General features: G+C 31.4%; 2 protein-coding genes across 3 annotated transcripts in view; one reads left to right on the top strand and one right to left on the bottom strand.

Moving 5' to 3' along the window:
• LOC114325612 (protein Pixie) overlaps positions 1–13,846 on the bottom strand; it is a 30,052-nt gene extending 16,206 nt beyond the window's left edge. The window contains exons 1-7 of one of the 2 annotated variants that reach the window (XM_050662523.1): positions 13,718–13,846; positions 13,367–13,590; positions 9,778–9,993; positions 9,207–9,414; positions 5,548–5,734; positions 5,333–5,460; positions 649–933 (exon numbers count right to left, since the gene is read on the bottom strand). In XM_050662523.1, coding sequence (XP_050518480.1) covers positions 649–933; positions 5,333–5,460; positions 5,548–5,734; positions 9,207–9,414; positions 9,778–9,993; positions 13,367–13,579 — 1,237 coding nt within the window. In that variant the 5' untranslated portion in view covers positions 13,580–13,590; positions 13,718–13,846. The remainder of the gene's footprint in view (positions 1–648; positions 934–5,332; positions 5,461–5,547; positions 5,735–9,206; positions 9,415–9,777; positions 9,994–13,366; positions 13,591–13,717) is intronic. The other variant, XM_050662524.1, reaches the window with a different exon arrangement.
• A 167-nt stretch (positions 13,847–14,013) lies between these two features.
• LOC114325613 (prefoldin subunit 1) lies at positions 14,014–21,964 on the top strand. The gene is made up of 3 exons (XM_028273716.2): positions 14,014–14,168; positions 14,218–14,330; positions 21,658–21,964. The coding sequence occupies exons 1-3, from the start codon at positions 14,139–14,141 to the stop codon at positions 21,878–21,880; spliced, it is 366 nt and encodes a 121-aa protein (XP_028129517.1). The 5' UTR covers positions 14,014–14,138; the 3' UTR covers positions 21,881–21,964.
• The last annotated feature ends 1,816 nt before the right edge of the window (positions 21,965–23,780 follow it).

Raw genomic sequence — 23,780 nt, 5'->3', positions numbered from 1 at the left:
TATAGTTACAAAGAAACTTGATTCAAATATAAAATTTTGATTTTACTTGATTAATTATGTTATATTCAAAGATATTCTTCCCCATCCGCTTCTATAAACAAAGCATTATCCGAGAAGCCATAGAAATCGAAAAACGGCCAAATTGTCTCAATAAAAGATATGACGGCATCCGTTTACCTTCGACTTGGAGACCCCTCCTAAAGAAAACATCGTCCGCTCCATCTACAAATCCAATTCCCGCCGTCAAAAATCTTCGCGCCACTCCAAATAGTCTTCGCGCTAATTCCCACTCCGCCACGTCATCGACAGCCACGTCAGTCACATCAGTCCACGGTATAAATGACCGCCCCAGCGTCAACAACAACAGTATTGCAGTGAGTAGTGAGTGTAGTGTCTGGAGCCTCAGGAGACTGAGACCCCGGAAGCCCTGAAGATGACGTCAGGGTGGACGTCGAAAGCTCGGCCTAGAAACCAACGACGCGGTTCAACCTGGAAGCCTGGTGAGTTTAATTTTAATATTAATTCTTTTGTTGATATTGATTTTAGCTTTAAGTTTCATTGTATTAACCGCGGAAACACTTCCGAATAAAGATATTGAGGTATATACAATAAATAAAATAATTGTGAGGAAACAATTTGAAAAATTACCTGATCCACTATCAGGCTCCAAATTTCCAGCCAACATTCTAATAAAAGTAGTCTTTCCGGTACCATTCTCTCCCAACAGCACCAAAATTTCAGAATCAGAAAACTGACCCTGGGCAACCTTCAACTCAAAACTACCCATCGTTTTAGTCATAGTTGGGTACTCGTAGTGGTTCATACGTTTAATTTCTTCTTCTGTAGCCGACTCTGCTACTTTAAAAACTAAAGATTCATCTCGGAAACGGAGATTTTCGGTTGGGACAAAACCGTCCAGGAAAATGTTGATACCTACAAATTGATACAGAAATTATCAAAAATAGCTTATTATTAGTCTGGCTAATTGTTAAAATAGCTTATACTCTGAGCTAATTAGCAAAATAAAAGGAAAAATTATTTACCAGCAATTTTATTACTGGAATCGAATCTTATGATTGTATATATTAACGACGTTCTACACCTTCGTTGCGGAGTATGCCTCTCAGAGGAAAGGGGGGAAACTTATATGCAAGCGAAAGTTGGTAACAATGCATTTATAGCAGAATACTCAAATCATGCCTGCTCGCCAGCGTAGGCAGTATAGAGATATAAACGTGCATGCATAACCTAAAAAAATGGGAAAGGAAAAGAATCAGCTTCGTTCGAGCATTACAGGCAGATTTACAACAATTAAAAAAAATTAATAAGTATAATAGAAGTAAGAACTATAATTATTGAAAATGCTGATAGAAATACAAAGAAAAAAGAAATTGAGAAAACATTTTATCCTTTATGTAAGGATAAGATTATTAGCAAAGCAATGATCGAAAGATTAGCTGATAATAATATTTCGTGGGGGGTGATATATTAGAGATATATAAAGAAGAAGGAGAAAAAAGTGTATTACGTACCTGAAAGGAGAGGTTGATGGTAAATCAACAATAATTAAATCTAAGAAGATTTTAGTTAATATTATAGAGTATATTCATAAACGTGATAAATGATATGTTTCAGTATTGAATACTTTATAAAAATAAATTATAATAAATTTAATAAAAATATTAATGAGTATATAGATATTTTTTATTTAAATAACTTTCATAACCGTTTTATTCTAATAATCTACATATTTTTTAACTTCCAATTAGCTTTAATTAATATTTAAAATAATTATTTTAGTTTATTTATGATTCATCATATCGACTTTGAATTATACACAGTTTAAATTGCTGACGCGTATTTAGTGCGTCTGCGCATTGACGACCACGAGTGCAGCTGATCTCACTACCAACTTTGTTAAATTTCGAAACAGTATTTTCACTAGTAATACCACTAGAGGTCAAATTATTTCCGGAAATTTTTTTGAGATCATGAATATTTTGAAAATTTCCCGAGTCGCAGACGAGGGAAATTTTCTAAAAATATTCATGATCAAAAAAAAATTTCCGGATATTAATTTGACTTCGCGTGGTACTCGGTAAGAAAATTCCACACCAAATTTGCATTTGAAAATCCAAAGCTGCATGAACAGATTAATAGCGCGCCATAGCTTTGTCAGCAATTATTTAGGCTTTCAAATTCGTAATTTCTACTCATTGTAGTTGCATGGGAATACCATTTCAAGATAGAAAATAGTATATTCTTCAATTTTACATAAGTTTTGAGTAACTACAAGTGATAGAAAATTATTTTTTGGCGTTTTATTTTAAATTATGTAAACAAATAAAAACCAGTCTGTCAAAAATGTTCTGTTATTGTAAACGTCAAAAAATTTCCACTATAATTCGCTGTTGGGTACCCCACGAGCAAAAAATTTCCGATAAAATACCTCCGTTGCCATGGTGATCTGTCAAAATAATGTATTTTGATTGGTTCAAAATTACAGGTGTGGAATTTTCACTTTTATTTAATAATGGTACGGTAAACAATCCTCATTTTTTAATATGTTATTCCTTACAAAAAAAACCTTTAATTTAAGCACAAATAATTAAAAATCGTAAATTTGGGTCAAAAGTTTTCAAAACTCTTTAAGAATTCCCATAAGAGTCCATGTTAAAACTTAACTTTGACCCTTAATAGTAATTAAACGGCACGGTAAAACAATTAAAAAAAAATCAAGTCTTAGTTTTTTTAAGTAAACTATAACATACTAAAATTTCATGCAAATCCTTAATTTTTTGCCGAAGGTGTAGAACGTCGTTAATAATATAGCTATGCAAAGTCCGCAGATAGTGCGCTACTTTTTTTATAAACAAAATGGCGCCCGAAAATCGTGTTTTTTTCAATTTTTGCTCTATAACTCCAAAGATTTTAACTTTACACCAAAAACACCCAAATAAAAATTCACCGTAATTAAATTCTGCATAGAGACGTGTTTTTCCCGATTTATTTCGACGAAAAATTTCCTCGGAAAATGCGGGTTTTTTCAACAAAATCTTTAATTTTCAACTAAAATTTTAAATAAAAATTTTTTATCAATAATTAAATAACTTAATAATATAAAAGTTCTTTTCGGATAGATTATAATTCCAGAAGAAGATGGAAATTGAATGAACAGTTTAACAACAATTGAATTGTTAATTAAAAATTTACGGTCGCTATAACCACAATAATCATGATACATAAGAATAGCTATAATTTTTGTATAAAAAGACACTGTACCTATCTAATGTATTTTACAGAATTAAAATGGGACTATTTAAGCGGCCTCAGGAATATTTTAAAATTATAAACAATTTTTTTGGCTTATAAACAAATAGAATATCTCGGGAAATATTAAATTTAATTAAATCACGAAATCGGTATTGGAAAAAAAACGACAGAATGCTTCTTTTAAAAGAAAGAACGTGGTGAAAATTGTGATTAGTGGTTCCTGAGATACAACCGGTCATAGTTGACCGGCATTTACGGCAAAGATATAAACAATAGTATCTTGAACCATCACCTTTTTATTTCGGTCCTCTTTCTCCACACCAATTTTCATATCTTTAAAATACTGATAACATATATTATTATAATAAAAACTATCGATATTACGAGTGAAAATTGCCAAAAATAGCAAAATTCCAATCAAAAATTAGGTTGGAAAAAATGTAATCTCAAAGTTCAAAATCGGTATACGTTAAAAAAATACATTTTCTCGGCTTCCCATGGAGCAATTTTCTTCATTCTTTTTTTGTTCCCAAGTAACTCGAGTAGAGCCATCAAACTAACGCAATATTAAATGTCGACTTGCTTTTGTTTTGTTATAATAGATTAATTTATTTATAAGAAAAGAAAACTACATATTTTTTCCAGTTTTAGACTTTCTTTAGATAAACTTACTACAAGTGTACCTTTTAACGTTAAAAACACAAATATTTTTGAAAGCTGTATAATTATTTAAACAATATTTATTTAATATATATATATAATCAGTTACTCGTTTTACCCTAAGGTGTACGAGATATTTATTTAAACAAATTAAAATTTTTTGTTATAATAAATAAATTAATCTATTATAACAAAACAAAAGCAAGTTTGACATTTAATATTGCGTTAGTTTCATGGCTCTACTCGAGTTACTTGGGAACAAAAAAAGAATAAAGAAAATTGCTAGATGGGAAGCCGAGAAAATGCATTTTTTAACGTATACCGATTTTGAACTTGGAGGTTACATTTTTTCCAACCTAATTTTTGATTGGAATGCTGCTATTTTTGGCAATTTTCACTCGTAATATCGATAGTTTTATTATAATAATATCTGTTATGAGTATTTTAAAGATATGAAAATTGGTTTGGAGAAAGAAGACGGAAATAACAAGGTGATGGTTTGAAAATTATGATCCTATTGTTTATATCTTTGGCGTAAATGCCGACCAACTTTGACCGGTTGTATCTCAGGAACCACTCATCACAATTAAACGTTTTTTCTTTTAAAAGAAGCATACTGCCGCTTTTTTTCCAATACCGATTTCATGATTTAATTTAATATTTCCCGAGATATTATGTTTGTTTATAGGCCAAAAAATTGTTTTATAATTTTAAAATATTCCTGAGGCCGCTTAAATAGTCCATTTTCAATTCTGTAAAGTACATTAGAGAAGAACAGTGTCTTTTTATTCAAAAATTATAGCTAATCTTATGTATCATGATTATTGTGGTTATTATAGCGACCGTAAATTTTTAATTAACAATTCAATTGTTGCTAAGCTGTTCATTCAATTTCCATCGGCTTCTGGAACTATAATCTATACAGAAAGAGCTTCTATATTACCAAGTTATTTAATTATTGATAAATAATTACTTATCTAAAATTTTAGTTGAAAATTAAAGATTTTGTTGGAAAGACCCGAATTTTCCGGGGGAAATTTTCATCGAAGTAAATCGGGAAAAACACGTCTTTATACAGAATTTAATTGTGGTGAATTTTTATTTTTGTGTTTTTGGCGTCAAATTAAAATCTTTAAAGTTATAGAGCAAAAATTGAAAAAAAAACACGATTTTCGGTCGCCATTTTGTTTATAAAAAAAGTAGCACACTATCTGCGGACTTTGCATACCTATATTATTAATATATAGCATCATAAGATTCGAGTCCAGTAATAAAATTACTGGTAAATAACTTTTCCCAAAAATGGCCTATTCCCCGATAATCTGCCCAGACTATTATTGTTATTATGTAAAGCTAAACTTTAACTGTATTATACAAATAAGATGATAACTTAATATACCTTCACGGACAGAGAAAGGCATAGTTACTACACCATAGGCACCAGGCACTCCATAAAGACAGCAAATGAAGTCTGACAGGTAGTCAAGAACACTCAAGTCGTGTTCCACCACAATAATAAACCTAGAACAGTAAAATTATTTTACGTGATTGCTCCTCATTTCATCAATGCAAATTGATAGGAGTACCAGAGAAGTGCTCAGTGTAAATACTTACTTGCTGGGATCTATCAGGGATCTGATAGTTCTGGCAGCATTTAAGCGCTGTTTGACATCTAGATATGATGAAGGCTCATCGAACATGAATATGTCTCCATTCTGAATACATACCATGGCACAGGCAAATCTTTGGAGTTCTCCTCCAGATAATGCGGCGATTTCACGTTCTTTTATGTGCAGCAGATCTAGAAAAATGGATAATACAATGATATTTTTCTTTATTATTATTATTCTAACTATGTTTAATTTTTTGATTATTTTCACCCAATGATTGGAAAAAAACCATAATTGAAATTCTTGAATTAGCAGGCATTGATAATGCTACAGAAAACATAACTAACATACTCATTTCAAGGCCTCTGTCAGAGATCTTTAATATGTTATTGCTATAAGGTATCTTTCCTACTATGTGGAAAGACAGTTTTATCATGCCTATTTTCAAGTTGGTGGAGAAAAAGAATAACAACAGAGGAGTTTGTTTGCAATCTTCTATTGCTAAGGTTTTTGATAGTTTGGTAAGGTTCATCTAACTTGAGACCAGATAGATACTTTCTATATTGATTTCTCCAAGACATTTAACATATTATTATATTATTAAATAAACTAGAACTAGTTGATCAAATGGTGCAGAGACTTTTTTAAGTGGACATATTCCATTAAAATGTAAAAATTGGAAACTATTGATCATTGAGGTTACTTTTAGTGTGCCACAGGGGACCCACGGTTCTCCCTTGTTGTTTTGTTTGTTTATTAATGACTTAACAATTAAATTTAAATACACAGTAGTATTAGAGATTTAGATAAAATTTTTGATAGTCATCTTCATCCATTGATCATATTAATACACTATCAGTGAAAACAGCTAAGATGGTGGATCTATAAATTTGCCAGGTATCATCTTTTTGGTTCAAAGAATACACTTATTGAATTTTGGGCAAACAGGTTTTCTTCCCATATTATTTTTCCTTTTTTTGTCAAAAAAAATCATAGTCTCAAAAATGGGTATATAGGTTCTTCTTGATGAAAATAAGACACCTATTGAATTTGGTATCTAGGTTCTTTTTGTTATAAGAAAGAACCCTATTGAATTTGGATTTAAGGTCATATTCTACTTCTTCTACCCATACTCTCAAGCCTTTTTTTCTTGAAAAGAAAGTCCTGTCTATAGTCGAAATTCAATAGGATTGTCAGGGTATCGCTTAAAAATAGACTCTGGAGGGGCCCGCGACCAGAGATGAGTGTTGTTCAATAGTGGGGTGTACATTTTTAAAATAAGGGCTAATAAACAAATAAATATATAGCCGCATGCCATAAAGTATTTACGAACTACAAAAGTCTGCCCTGACAATCTTATTGAAGTTATACTTCTTTAGGCGCATTTGGGAGTAAATGTATAGAAATAGAAATATGTGCGCGAATTCATCAAAATTCTTGGTGCTATGCGCAGATGAAACTTTATACGTTTGCTCTGATTGGGTATTACAATGACCTGTCAAAAATTGTTCAATATGGTGGCTATGGGTAAACAAATGTTGTGTATTAGTTTTTATTGTTGTGAGGACAGAGACAAAAGTAAGTTTATAATTGTAGTGACTTTTTAAATAGTTTTTAAAAGCAACATGTACTTAATTTTAAATGTTTTAGTGTATTGTAATAAAAAATTACGTACCTATTTGTAAAATGTAAAATGTAGTATGTAATGCTTCGATTTACATAATTTGATTACCAACAAAATTTCTACCAATCTTCATCTAATATATTGGTTTCTTACTCTATGTTTTGTTGTATTTTAATATTTTAATTCCACAAAAATCAAACTAATTTGATTAAATTCACACAATAAGCAACTGTCAAAAAGTTTAAAACGTTCAGTTTGTGTGTCTCAATGGTTGAAGTTTAATGTTCCTTGATTCACAACCTAATGACCATAATATACACGGGTTCGATCCCTAATGCAAATTTTTATTTTTTATTTTTTTTATACATTTTATAATTGTAAGTATATTTATTATATAAATTTGCTTTCAGAAAATACGTATTTAGTTAAAATGTTTGCCAATCATTGTTCAGAAATCATTTCTTTGTGGCATTTTTCAATGTGTTTCTGTGTGTTTTATTCTTTTAGTTTTTTAATTTTTGGTATTGTTTTAATAAGAATTTTTGGAAAGTAGTAAGTATTAAAATTAGTTTAATATTTAAATAAAATATAAATAAACTCTTTAAAGTATATCGATTTCGTTGAAATCATATAAGAAAAGTGTAACTTCTTATGTGCATACAAAATACACACACATTCTTTTTGAATTTGAACTATAGTGTATCTAACTCTCTAAACCAGATATTTTCACAAAATAATACCATTGATGAAAGAAGGATCCATTACAGGAGAGTAAATTTAGAGCACAATAGGGTATACGATAGGAACATGTGTAACTTAATTATTAGTAAATTAATGTAATAAATAATTAGTAACTTAACCAGGCAAACTTCATGTAAGTACTAAAATATTACAAAATATATCAATTCTTAAAATAACACAACTGGATTGTCAGGGTAATTTTAAGAAATATGGCCTAAAATGACAAATTTATCTAACAATCACATTATTTTACTATGAGATAACTTGTAGCTGGCATCATAGGATAGAATGCAATCTACGAGTTATCTTGCAGTTGGCAGTGAATGTGTTAAATGTGATAAATATAGGGCCGGTTTTTCAGTGCTGGGTTAACCTATTTATTTTTTGGTCACCGAAATATTTATGGTTAATCAGTTTTTCAGTACTAGGTTAGAGCTTAAACTCATTTAAGTTAACCACGATTTTAACCGATCCTCGTTAGATGGTTTAACTCTGAATTTTGCGGTTACCTTGCGCATTGGTGCAGTGAATGAATCATGTTTATTTGTTTATTTTTTTGAGTACTGAGTACCTGCCTGACAGAAGGGATTAGTTGAGTTATGTTATTTTCTTTCATCGCAGGAAGTATTCTAATACCTCATTATTATAAGGAAATTATTATTATTGAAATTATAAATTATTATCGTTATTATATAGGAAGGAATTATAAGGAAATATATTTAAATATAACTGCAACAAGTACCTATGTTTACACTTACTGTAACAGGATTTAATGCATGATTCCTAGTAATATTTTAAAAAGATTATTTTATATTTGTCAACACAGCAAAATACTTAATTATTTACCAACGAGTCTGACTTCTTATTTCCTGGTCAATCTGTTCAAACAGTGATAAGACTGTGGTCTTTGACAAGCAAAATCGGAAGAAAAGTCTAAATCGTCCCAGTAATTCTAATTCTCTTCTGTTATGAAACCGAGGTAGACGTTATGAACTAAACAAAGATTCTGAACTTGATATTGCATTGCATTAATCATTTTTTTAATTTGGTTATGAAATTGTCTTTTATTTATATTTCTGTCAAATTGATCATTATTTCTGGAATTGCACATGCGCACGTACAGTTACTGCTGCCAACAGAAGAAAAAAAGTGGTTAGCTAACCGAGATTTTCTTAACTTGATTTAAAGCACTGAAAAGCGCTATGAGGGTTAAAATACTGGTTAAAATTTAAACTAGGTTAGCTAACCAAAATTTTAACCGCTCACTGAAAAACCGGGCCATAGACAGACAAACTTACCCAACATCCCACAAATTTGATTCATATTGTCTAGTTCATTTTTTCTGTCTAGAAGTTGTCCCACAGTGCCTTTAACTGCTTTGGGAATTTGATCAACATACTGGGGCTTTATAAGAGCCTTCAAATCATCCTCTAGAATCTTAGTGAAGTAATTTTGCAATTCGCTACCTCTGAAATGGCTTAGAATTTCTGTCCAATCTGGAGGATCCTAAAAATTGCAATACATCAACAAAGATCACTTAATTTTGGCGTATCGGTCATCCGGAAGAAAAGTGACATAACTCAAATTTTACTCTGGAACAATGACACTTTTCAGTTATACTCTGACGTTCAATGCAAACTTATCGTTAATTATTACAAAAACCATTGTATTTAGAGAAAAGCCTAGGTATTTTTCGTTAATGTTTAAAAAAGTGACCAGTATTTTTAAAGAAAAGTGACATAACTCAAAATGTTGATCTTTTTCTTTGTTAAATTAAGATCTAAAAAATCCATTTTGTCTATCGAGAAAAAAGTTGTTTTTTGAGTCGTGACAGTTTTCTTCTCAGTTTAGCGATATAGCATATCTTACCATATATCTTCCTAGATTGGGCTTTTGTTTTCCTGCAAGAATCTTCAGGGCAGTAGATTTACCAATACCGTTAGTGCCTACGAGTCCAAGTACCTCACCAGGACGAGGTATAGGTAACCTATGGAGCTTGAATGAGTTCTTACCATATCTATGAGTAGTTTCTTTTTGCAAATTACTTGGTAAATTAATAATAGCAATGGCTTCAAAGGGGCATTTCTAAAACAAAATCAAAATTTCACAGTCAAAACAGCAATCTATTTAGTTACTGAGATGTATATGAATTTATGTCAAAGACTGATCTAAAACTAAGTTGTGGACCTGATAATATCGTCCCTACCACTTCCAACTATCGAATGTGAAAAATCGGGTTTTTCAGATTCGATACCTTGCCCTCGCATTATACGTGATACATCTTGTGGCAAATTCTCGTTATTGTAGCTTGATTAGGAGCGCGGGAAATATGCTGTTTAAACCATCGAATATGAACATTTTTTCATTTGGTTGACTGCAAACTGACGAAAATAGTTATATTCGATACTTTTGTTTTGTATAAATATAGCTAAAGGTATATTTGTACAACGCTAAATATCAAATGTGTCACATTCGTTAGTTTGTGTTGTAATTTATTCAACAGCTATTCACTTATAATAGGTAAACTGTCGAAAATGCTAAACTGCTGAGAAGAATAAAATGCATTTGTTTACAATTTTTGCGAATTTTGTTTCAGTATCGCTTCCAAAAAATTCTTGTGAGGCAGTTTATGATTTCATTTTAACGGATTTTCATTATTTGATTATACAGTTATTCGCTATTATACATTCGCTACTTTGAATCATCGGAACGAAACAAATCTTTGATTAATACAAAAAGGAAAGTAACGAATGTGATTTTTTGGAAAGGAAAAAACGATAAGCAGTTCAAATTTGTTATCAATCTAACAAGGATTAAACATTACATACAAAAAATATAAAAATTTTCCCATTTGTCAATGCGCTGATTTAGGAGTCTCTAAAGAAGAGTTATTTTGCTCTCCTGAAAAGTACCACTTTTCACATTCGATAGTTGGAAATGGCAGGGACGATATATCCCCTATGTTCATATTTAAGTTTTTTTTTATTTATTTAATTGCAAATTTACAATCTACTCCACACTAACATTTACATTAATAAGTAAATAGTTTATATTTTGTGGTATGCATTTGCCTTTCCATACAGTCACTCAAGTAGGTCTTCTGGCCAGATTTGTTTCAATCTTCTATCTTCTAAGGGCTGATCGAATAGGTTTCTTCTGAACAGATTGTCATGATCTGTCTGTTCTTTATATTTATTCAGTTTAGACGATATTTCATCTTTTAATAATGGTATTTTTAGATCGCTATGTAAGGTTAGATTTGTTACATACCTAGGTGCTCCAGATATCATATGAAGTGTCTTGGACTGAAATGACTGTAATATTTTGGTATTTGATGGCTTGGTACATCCCCAGATCTAAATTCCATATGTCCAAATTGGCTTTAGTATATTTGTAGATGGTCAGTTTGTTTTCAAGTGATAGTTTGGACTTTATATTGAGTAGCCAGTACATATTTTTAATTTTCAGATTAAGTTTTGATTCTTTTTGCTTTTATGTGTGTCTTCCATGTCAGTTTCTCAAGTGGAGTCCAAGATATTTTACCACAATTTTTACGGGGATAGGGTTGTTTTTCATGGTAACTTGAGGTTGTCTGCTTCTTCTTGTAGTAAATGTTATTTGGGTGGATTTATCAGTATTAACACTTATTTTCCATTTATGTAGCCATCTAGAAAGGATATCCAGGTGGTATTGCAGCTTCTCAGATGCTCTCGTCGGGTCATATTTAAGTGTAGATTTATTCTATTTCACAACAAATATTTAGTTTAGGTATCTTTCCAGAAATATGGAAGAAAAGTTATATTACCTTAGTCCATAAAGAAAATATTGAAAACTAAAGAGTCATATCTAAAATTTCAGTTTTTGCTAAATTTTTTTGAAGGTAGCTTAAATCATAGCTGCAAAGCTTGGTTCGTTATTGAATCCTACTTTAACACTAGAAGCACCAGAACGGTCATTTTGACTGCTTTTTAGTTTTGACCCACTGTATTACTTATTCATAGTTATTTTAGAAAATTGATAATTTAGGACTTTTCCTAGATCTATTTGAGGATTATAATTTTGTCTTTTACATGTACTTGGTGTAAGTACTTTTTAAAATATATTGATCTCTACCTAGAAGCACTGGATGCAGTCATTTTGACCGCTTTATATTTTGGACCCTCTATATTACTCATTCATATTTATTTTACAAAATTGACAATATAGGACTTGCCCAGATCTATTTGAAGATTGCAATTTTTCTTTTAGATGTACTTACTTAGTGTAATTACTTTTTGAATATGTTGATGTCAACCTAGAAAAATTCGGTCTTTAAATAATTAAAAAGTTTTGCTGGTGCATAAATTATGCTTAAATAATAAAGTAATTTGTATAAATTAATTAAATAAGGTCTTTTTTTAGTAGGTATTAACTCAATTTAAGATTTTTCAAGTAAACAAGAATGCAAAAACGGCTGGGGATAGAAAATTTTAATAACCGTCATTTTGACCGCTCTGGTGCTTCTAGGTATGCAAAAATGCTGGTGCTTCTAGTGTTAATGCCCTAACAACATACGTTTATTCCAGGACATTTTATTACTACCAATATTTTAGTTTTGGAAGAATTTTTGTTGGATGCTCATGAGGGGTATGATCATGTTGATGTAATCTATACTGACTTCTCCAAGGCATTTCGCTCGCTGAGAACATTAGTGACGTAACTCAAAAAATACCAATTGTGACTTAATCTATTAAACATACTCCTAATATTGAACTTGATATTATGCTTTAATGACGGAAGTCTCGATACGTCAGTAATACTCTTTGACTTTTAGTTCCACTTCTGCATGCATTAGTGACGCAAGTCACTTTACTACAAACTACGTTTTTGAAGTCACTTTACTACAAAACGTTTTTGAAGTTACGTCACTAATGTTCTCACCAAGCGATTTGATGGAGTGAATCCTATCCTAACCTCTAAAAAACTATTTAATGCAGGTTTACATGGAAAATTGGAAGGTTCAATGGAAAGCTACCTCACTGTTAGAACTCAAGTTTTGCTGTAGAAACGTATTGTTTATCTTTGTTTCTAACTTATTGTGGTTTCTATCAACAAGCAGCTTAATTTTTCGATAGTAGTTTCTGTGAGTAAAAAAAGAGACCTAAGTAGTATAAAAATAAATCTGTGAATAATTTCATGCTTGTGCAGAGAGCAGCCGGAACAACTGTATGTAATCAAACTGTGCTTTAAAGTTTAAGTTAAATTTAACACGTCGGCTGCCATTAAAAAAAAAGTGGGTCCCTACTACCACGAGTCTCCCGTTTCTATGCGTTTGAAACAACTACTGTGTGTCACGCAGCTGTTATCAACAACAACATGAGACAACATTTGTGTCTCACAGCCGCCGAAGTGTTAAGGTGAATTGTAAAAAAAATTAAGTCCGTAAATAAACATTACATTACTGAGGAAAAGTACTTACCTTAACACAGATACCACAACCAATGCACAATTCCTCAGATATGGTAGCAATTTTACTGTTTGGTACAACTTCAATGCACAGTTTTCCAAGCCGGACCACTGGACAAGATTTCTTGCATTCCTGCCTACATCTTTTGGGTTTGCATTTATCTGCATTGACAATGGCTATACGGGTGAGTTTGTCAGACTCTTCCATTCCTTTTCGTTTGGACATTTTGCTAAAATCTAAACCAATATGTTATGTACAATTCTAACCTATAAACGATAAATTAATAAGGACTCTAAACTTTTAAAGACTTAAAAGTTGTTCAGTTTTGTTTCAAAATAGTGTATGTTGTAACGAAAATTGTACCTGTCCTGTTTTTTTCCTTTAAACAGAAATGAAGACGGCAAACGTCACCTTTTAATAATTTGCCATGAGGAAAGGAACAAACGTGAAGTTAGCTATAAACGGGAACTGTCAGTGTCAAAATCAAACTGAAGTTATACGCGATACATTTGAACTACGCAAATTTAAAATAGTAATCGGGGAAAATTTATAATTTTGACCATTTATAGGACATTATTATTAATCATAGCTTATTTATTTATGTTTTTAGTAACGTGTGATAGGATATAAAATTTTATTTATGAAATAAATAATTAGAGAAATATAAAATTTTTTTTAGCCACACGTGAAGCTTTGACAGCTGTCATCTGTCGTTTATAGGAGGTTAACTTGGAAAAAATCCATTTTTGGTTAAGATTTAAAATTTTGAAAATAATCTGACAAAATGGCTAAAGTCGACATGGAATTAAAAAAGGTACATTATTTTTTTATCCATTAATCAATTTCTAATATTCGTTTTCTAGGCTTTTACGGAATTGCAAGAAAAACAAATAGAAACCCAACAGAAGTTGAGAATAGCAGACATCCAAATAGACAATTTGAAAAGAAATAAACAGCATGCTTCAATTACAGAAAGGTAGTATATCGGCAACTGTTAAGCCTGCTCCGTTTAATCATCATCATTCTCTTTGCTATTATCCCTATACAGGATCAGCTTCCCTAAGTGCATTTCTCCATAAGTTTCTGCAGCGTCCTGCACCAGGTCTTCCTCTCCTACACCTTCCAGTAGCCCGCAGTTCAGCAATTCTTTGTATTGGGTAATTAACATCTTTACGTTGATCATCACCAAACCATCTTAACCTATGCTCCCTCATTTTGGCATCAATAATTGGTACCACTCTTAGACTTCCCCTAATATACTCACTCCTAATTTTATCCTTTTTTGTTACCCCACTCATCTATCTAAGCATTCTGATTTCTGCCACATACATTCATTGTTCCTTTCTTTTTACCTGCCCAACATTCAGTTCCGTGCATCATAGCCGGTCTTATGTCTGTTTTATAGAATTTTCCCTTCGCTTCATTGAAATTTTTCTTTCACACAACACACCCCTTGCTTCCTTCCATTTCATCCACCCAACAATTCTATTGCATGCATCTCCATCTATTTCTCCATTACTCTCTAATACCAACCATAGTTACTTAAAATTCATTTTTATCAATCATTTCACCATCCAAAGACATAATAAATAATAAATAAAAATAATTTTATTTCAAGAAAAAATCAGTTTACATGCAAAAACTTAGATGCTAAGTACACGATGAACATATTGTTTGTGTGTGTACTTATTCTATTTATTATAATCAATAAAATTAACCTAATGGAGGTAACTGATTATTAAGAAAACAAGAGAAAATTCACTTAACCTAATAAAGATTTACAAAAGACTATGTCTATGTTCTATAAAGTTTTACATTATTACTAGAATATGTTATTTATTTTTATATTTTTTATCCAGCTAGAAAGTGATTTCTTTATCTTAATAAATTTTTTATTTTTAAATTCTGGAGGTAAAGAGTTAAATATTTTTGGAGCTGTGAAGAGTAAGCTTTTTTGAACAGCCGTGTAATATATTGGTGTAGTAGTCGTTAACATATTATTAGTAGTAAATCTAGTTAGAAATTGATGGTTTGAGCTGGGTTTTGGTAACTTATTATTACAATAGAGTCTGACAATGGTTTTAATATAAAGTTGAAAAATCTGCATTACATTTGCTTCTATAAACAAATCTTCTGAAGAAAAACATTTCTTTTTAAATAAAATGATTTTTAAAATTGTTTTTTGTGTTATTATTAAGGGGGATAGAACGTTAGAATAACCTGCACCCCAGGTACATATTCCATATATAAAATAAATAAATAAATAAATAATGTTTATTCAGAGAAAAGATACAATACATACAATGGTAATACATTAAAATCATTATAATTCCCTATAAATAAACACAAAAATACCACTTGAAGCAGAATGCTTGTGCAGTGGTCAATTTGGTTCATTATGTAACAAAAATATCCTGAGTAGGTACACACTATCTTTTCACAGGCAATACAATAATATAATATCTATTACTTAATAATAAGAGAACAAAGAAAAAGCAAAGAGCATTACATTGTTTTTTGAATACTTAAATAATTAAAGAAAATAATTATATTTCAAAATCTGGAAAAAATTTAAAAATACAGCATCCCTACGATGTATTTATCAAAAAATAACAGCAACAAATGAGAAAAAAAAAAACACAATTAAGTACAACAACTATGAGTCCAATATTCAAACACTTGTTTTATTTTCTAACTTCAATTAATTCATGTATTACTGAAAGAGGCGTATCTATAATATATTTCTTTAATTTATTTTTAAATTGTTTTATGTTCTTGACATTCTGAACATTTATGGGTAAAACGTTAAAGGACCTAGGTCCTAGGTAAGTGAAACAACGCTGTCCAATTGTTTTTTCACTTTTAGGGGGTATCGCTTTATTCCTGTTTCTGGTGGAGTATTCATGCAAGGGAAACTGTAGTGTTTGTTTATTTTTATATTGATATACAGTAACCGCTTTAAAATAAAGCTGCCTAATATCAAAAATATTAGTTTCCTTGTATAATAATTCAGTGGAGTAAAGCTTGGGCTTGCGATAAATTGATTTTAAAATTTTTCTTTGGACGACATTTAGTTGTTCCAAATGATTGCCATACGCCCCGCCCCACCCAAGAATCCCATAGCATAATCTAGATTCTGATATGTTAGGATAGATTCGACTAGGGCTTTATATATATTTATGATAGTATCCTTTGTTAAACATTTTCTTAAAATGTAAAATTTGTACATAATTTTTCTTAATTTACCACAAATATATTCAATGTGAGGTTCCCACTTCATGTGTTTGTCAAAAAATACTCCTAAGTATTTAATTTTATCAACAACTTTAATAGTTTGACAATCACATTTTTTGTGATCCTTACATGTGTATTTATGTACTTTAAGAGCTAAAATTTCTGGTGACGTGGCTTCATTCATTGTGAAGCACATAAAGTGGGACTTCTCGATATTCATTGAAAGCAGACTGACATCAAACCAACTTTTAATTTTTGCCATAATTTCCTCTGCTATGGTAAGAGTTTTTTCCCAAGTGCTCTCACAAACAACAATGGCTGTGTCATCTGCATAGCATATAATATTAGCCTCTTTGAGAACTGAAAATAAAAAGTCCATGTATAACACAAAAAGCACTGGACCCAAAACCGTCCCCTGTGGCACACCATACGTTACTGGAGCTGATTCACTTAAAGTTTCATTTATTTTGACCTTCTGGGAGCGATTTTCCAAATAAGATTTGAACAAATTATAAGGAAGACCTCTTATTCCCTTTTTCTTAAGTCGCTCCAGCAATATACGGTGTGACACAGTGTCGAAGGCCTTGGCCAGATCAATAAAAATGACCATACATTTCTTTTTATTGTTGAAACTATTAATAATTTGATCTGAAAGTTTAATTAAGGCATCTTCTGTGCCATAGTTTTCTTTAAAGCCATATTGGTTTGATGATAATAAACTATGCTTCTCCAGGTAATTACATAATCTTAACTTAATGCATTTTTCTATGATTTTACTTATGTTGTTTGTGAGGGCAATTGGACGATAATTGCTAACTATATCTTTTGGACCACTTTTGTGAATAGGGACAATTATTGTTTCTTTCAGTGCGTCCGGAAAGATGCCTTGCTCAAAGATAAGATTTACTAAGTATAATAAAGGTTTAATGAGAAATTTACTGTAGTACTTAATTATATTATTTGAGATACCATTACCTATGTTTGAATCACTGTTTTTTAATGTGTTTATAATTTTTTCCATTTCACCACTCGAAAAAGGTTTTAAAAACAGGCTATTATTTATATTTCCTTGCTCTATTAAAGAATTTACAATGTGATCTGGTGGTTTTTTTATTTTTGAGGCTAACGTCTCTCCCACATAACTAAAGTAGCTATTGAATTTTTCTGCTATTTTCCTGTCATCCTCAATCAAACTCCCATCCTTACTTACTATATTAGAAATACTAGGTCTATTGCAGTTTTCATTTGTGGCATATTTTATAGTTTTCTTTTGCCCTACCTAAAGTTTTGCTTAAAATATTTCTATATACTATATATTCTTTTTTGAAATTTTCATTAAATGGGTTTTTAGCACAAAGTTTATTTAGATTGTCTCGTTGCCGAATAGAGTTCAACAGCCCCTGCGTAACCCAGGGTTGTTTCACTCTATTTTTGCATTTAATATATTTTACCTGTGTTGCTATATTAATAAACTGTGTAATTATCCTTATTAAACTATTGGTGGCAAGATTCGGATCCTGCTCCCTCATAACATCATCCCAACTCTCAGTTTGAAATAATGTTAGCAATCTATTTTTATCTAACACTTTACCATATCTTCCTTTTTTGTTATTATTATTAAATTCATTATTTAGAGTTATATTCAAGAGTATGGGATAGTGGTCCGAGTGACTACCTCTTAAGACTACAGCATTGCACTTATTTACTGACCGCACAAAAAAGTGATCTAAACAGGATCTCGAGTTACCATCAATTCTTGTAGGACAATTAATTTTACTCTTATACCCTTCCACATCATTTTATTTGTAGTAATTCCATCTTTAAACGAACATTCCACTGTCTTTGTCCATACTAAGTTTTAAACCTATTTCCTCAAGAGCTTGTCTCCACTGTTCAAGTTTTTGTTCTAAGTTGCCTTCACTATTTCCCACCAACACCACATCATCAGCATAAATTAAGCACCAGGAAATGTTACCCTTTATTTTCGCAATTATCTGATCCAAAACTAATGAGAATAAATAAGGACTAAGCACCCAGCCTTGGTACAATCCTACCTTCACCTGAATTTTATGAGTCTCTCCCACACCTGTATTAACTCTAGATGTTACTCCTCCATACATATCTCTCACAATCGACATATTCACTGGGAACTCCACCACAGAATCTCCCAAAGAACTATAGCATATTCTTTATCAAGACCAATGAATACCATATGAGAGTCTGTTTTCCATCAACTGCCTGATAATGAAAATTGCATCTGTTGTTGATCTGCTGTGCATAAAACTAAATTGACTATCAGATATTTTGGTTTCTTCACGATCAGTCTATCAATTACGCTCTCCCATATTTTCATGGTTTTACTAAGCAGTATATGGCCCTGTAATTTGTGCATTGTTGTATATCTCCCTTGTTTTTGTAAACAGATACTAATATACCTACTGCTTCTCTTCCTCTAGCATTTGTCCAACTTCCATAATTCTATTGAATAAACCTGTTAACCAACCAACTTGCTCCTGTCTCTCCTAATGCTCTCCACACTTCCGCAGGAATATCATGTGGTCCTTTTATGTGATTTTCCTTTGTTTATTTTTGGAAGTGCTTGAACCACTTCCTCATTTGTTATTTTGATCACTGTTACTTGTTACTTTGATTGCTGTTACTATCTTGGTTAACTCCACTGGTTTTCTGTCAAATTCTTCAGTTAACAGACTGTCAAAGTAATTTTTCCATCTCTTTTAGACATCCTTTTTGTGAATTAGTATTTTATTATTTTCATCTCGGATACATCTAATTAGATTGAAATCTTGATGGATTCGACGTTACTTGATGGAAGTTCATTTTATCTAACAATAAAACACTGAAAACGTTTGTTTTCTATACTTCCACAAAATTTATTACAACTAAGTGACTACAGCTGTTTCGGCAGAGTGCCTTTCTCAAGTGATATAGTTTACAATGTGTTTGCCTTTTTAAGTCTTTAACTGAAGAGGTTGAGGAGTGGGGAGCTGTTTGTCTCGAGTGGGTCATTCAGAATTATATCTGTATTTTTCAGTTTATTAATTTCCATAGATTCTAAAAAAGATAGCTTAAGGCCTTTATTTTGGATATGCAGAATTTGAAACTCTTCATTGAAATAATGATTATGATCTAGAAGGTGAAGTGAGTATGTAGAAGTGTCTGTTTTTCTATTGTTGAAAGCCCTTTTGTGTTCTGCTATCCGTTTGTCAAAGGTTCTGCCAGTTTGACCGATGTAAGTTGCTATCAGATATATTTATGAACCAACTTGAAACAACAATTTCTAAACATCCCGTATTTAAACAGTTCTTATATTGGTGGAGATATGTGGATGATATACTAGTATGCTTTACAGGAACTAACAGACAACTTGACCAATCTCGATCATACATTAATTCACTTCATAGTAATATTGAGTTTACAATAGAAATAGAACAGAATAATTCCATAAACTTTCTAGATGTAACGATTACCAGATTACACAACAAACATGAGTTCTCCGTATATCATAAACCTACCCATCATGACACAATCATACACAATTCATCATCCCATCCTACACAACACAAATTAGCAGCCTACCATAGCATGATATGTAGACTGACAGAAATTCCCATGACAAAAAATAACTTAGAGATAGAACTAAACATCATTAAACAAATAGCAGTAAACAATGGCTATAACGAACAAACAGTTAACAAAATTTTAAACCAAAAACTCTATAAGAAAGCCCTGAAATTAGTGTATCCACCACCACAGAAAGAACCCAGTACCTTCTGCTCTCTCACATATACTGGCAAGATAACAACAAAAATAGCCAGATACATAAAAAAGAAAGGAATAACACCAGCCTTCAGAACTAACAACCACTTAAGTAAATATATTAAGAACAAAAAGAATGTGTGTGTACTTTGTACACACGTAAGAAGATATTCTTCTATTATATAGGTAATTTAAACGAAGTTAATATACTTAACAGGTTATTTGTATTTTATTTAAAAATTAAACTAACGTTCTTATCTCACACTTTCAAAAAATTTTTATTAAAACAACCAAAAATAAAAAAAAATATGAATCGTCCAGGATTCGAACCCGCCTCCTTCCAATCTCGGAGCTAAAGCCCTACCAACTACTCCAGCGAGGTCCTTGTAATTGACATGTAAGTTTCGGATATAATTACACAACACGGCAACAAAGTGTAAAAATGTTATGCCTACATATTTTATTATTTTACTGCAGAGAAACACAAATCCAAAAACACAAGAATTATAATAAATAATACATTTACTAAAAACACTAATATATTCTTTTAATGACTTATTTGCACGGTTACAGATACATACATACCTACCTTGAAAGATTAGCAATGAACTACATGCTGTCTGTGTGCGCAGGCGCGCAGATTTATGTACAATTTTACCCTCAATCGAATCGCCACTAAAGAAGAATATCTTCAATAAAAGCCGAAGGAGAAAGCAACTACAGAGTGGTGTTACAAACTAACTTGTGGTGACTGTCCGAAAACTTATATCGGTCAAACTGGCAGAACCTTTGACAAACGGATAGCAGAACACAAAAGGGCTTTCAACAATAGAAAAACAGACACTTCTACATACGCACTTCACCTTCTAGATCATAATCATTCTTTCAATGAAGAGTTTCAAATTCTGCATATCCAAAATAAAGGCCTTAAGCTATCTTTTTTAGAATCTATGGAAATTAATAAATTGAAAAATACAGATATAATTCTGAATGACAAACAGCTCCCCACTCCTCAACCTCTTCAGTTAAAGACTTAAAAAGGCAAACACATTGTAAACTATATCACTTGAGAAAGGCACTCTGCCGAAACAGCTGTAGTCACTTAGTTGTAATAAATTTTGTGGAAGTATAGAAAACAAACGTTTTCAGTGTTTTATTGTTAGATTGAAATCTTTTGTTTTCTTTGCTCTCTGTTTGGCTATTTTATATCTTTGTTTCACCTTCCCTGGTATCACATTCATCATATAGATTTGTAAACCTGCTCTGTTTAATGTGTATGTATTTTGTTACAGAGAAATCAGCACATTGGATACAGGCACCAAGACATATGAATCAGTGGGCAGAATGTTTCTTTTAACGCCTATCGATAAGGTGCTGGTGAACTTAAAAACAAAGCAGACTACAGCAGAGGAGAAAATAAAGGTTATAGACAGCAACAAAACTTATTTAGAGAACTCCCTGAAAGAGGCCACAAATAGCTTAAGGGAACTGGTTCAGACCAAAAAGGAATCATGAATGTTTTGCTAGTTAGATATGATATTTATTGATACATTTGTATGTCACACGTTTTTCAGATCTTAATAAAAAAACTTTAATTTATTTGACTTGTTTTTTAACAACTTCACTGTCCAAATGGTAATACAAAGAGTCTCCCACATCCAATGCTATTTTATATATCAAATATCATGTAACTGCAGTAAATATTGATTTTTATTATCACTAAATATATCCAAAAGTTAAATCAGCGTTTTTCTAAAAAAAATTAATGATCACATATGATGCTGTTACACAAATTATACTCCCACGTTCATTGGGTCATATAAAAGCAAATTATATCATACATTGAATGTGCTTTGTAATTAAAATAATAACGGAAACTAATCTGAAGAGGAAACTGTCGGAAAAGGCAAAGAAATGTGGAATGGTATGATGATGAATGCAGAACTGCAATAGGGAAAAAAGGCAAGCTGGGCTTAACCAGCTTCTAAGAAAACAAGAAATAGCAGGAAAATTGATAACGAAAAGAGAATACTAGCGACTAAGGTATACAGAAGAACAACATGAAAACAAAAAATTCTATAAAAGAAAGCACAGTCATTTAGACCAAAATTGACGATATGCAAAGACAAGGACGAAGAACTACTAACAGAGAAACAAAGAATTATAATGAGTTTGAAAGAAAGATACTGAGAAAAGTATATGGCTCTGTGCAAGAGGAAGAGAGTATGGTCGGTGCAAGAGGGTAAGCCAAAAAAGAAGAATTATTTTATATTATGCCTCATAAATTGTTTTGTATTCTTATTTCTATATAAAAGGCAATTATTTTATAATATACCTACCTACTACACATTGTATTGATATTTTACCCTACTGGTATAATATAATATAAAACTAAGAGTATCTACTATGTAATATTTTACCAATTTTTTTTTCACACTTCAAAGTTGATGATTATTACAACATGCTCATGTCATCGTGTAGATGATTATCATCACGTATTATTTTTAAAATGCCTACAAAATAAGACCTACTCTTGAATCACATTTGATTCATGGACGTAGGTATTAGGGTTATAAACACGCTATGTGAATCATATAATATGATTCATTGGACAGTTAAGTTGTTGTTGTTAACATCCCAAAATATCCACTATGGTAGGTATACAATGGGCTTGGAAGGTATGAGTTTATGTAATACACATCTATTTTATGTTTTAGACACACTAACTTTACAATGGTAAAATCTTTTAGGTGCTTCTATTCTTGAAATTTAACTAAATATTCAAATAAACAAACAAACAAGAAATACCACGAACCAACATAGAACTCTACACCCTTTTCGTTGACTTCAGACAAGTCTTTGACTGTATTGATACTGATAAAATCAAGATATACCGGCAAAGCTAATCAGATTAACAAAAATGACTATGGATGGATCTCCAGCTAAAGTAACAACAGAAGAAGGTAACACAAAATCAATTGCAATAGAAACAGGAGTGTTTCCTGTCAACCACAGTATTGAACATAGCAGTAGAAGGAACAGTCAAGGCCAGCGAAATTAAAGGAACTATAGCCCACTCCTCAATACAAATAGTAGCATATGCAGATGACATAGTTCTCATGGGAAGAGATAAATAATGATTAAAATAAGCAGTAACAACTCTGGCAAATGAAGCACAGAAAAGAGAGGTCTAGAGTCTAGAAATGAATGAAGGGAAAACAAAATATCTAGGTACTCTGCTCTAGAAGAGAAGATAAGACCAGAGAAATCAAGATATCATAATGTCAACAATCACAATGTGCCTCACAGATAAAGAAAAATTAAGTATGTTCCAAAAGAAAATCATGAGAATAATTATGATGGGTCCTATAAGAATGGAAAACGGAGAAATGAGAAGAATGAACTACGAGATATA

The sequence above is a fragment of the Diabrotica virgifera genome, chromosome 9 (genome assembly GCF_917563875.1).
Source record: "Diabrotica virgifera virgifera chromosome 9, PGI_DIABVI_V3a".
In the NCBI taxonomy this organism is placed as follows: Eukaryota; Metazoa; Arthropoda; class Insecta; order Coleoptera; family Chrysomelidae; genus Diabrotica; species Diabrotica virgifera.
Note: the sequence above shows the minus strand (reverse complement) of the source record. Positions and strands in the feature narration are given on the sequence as shown.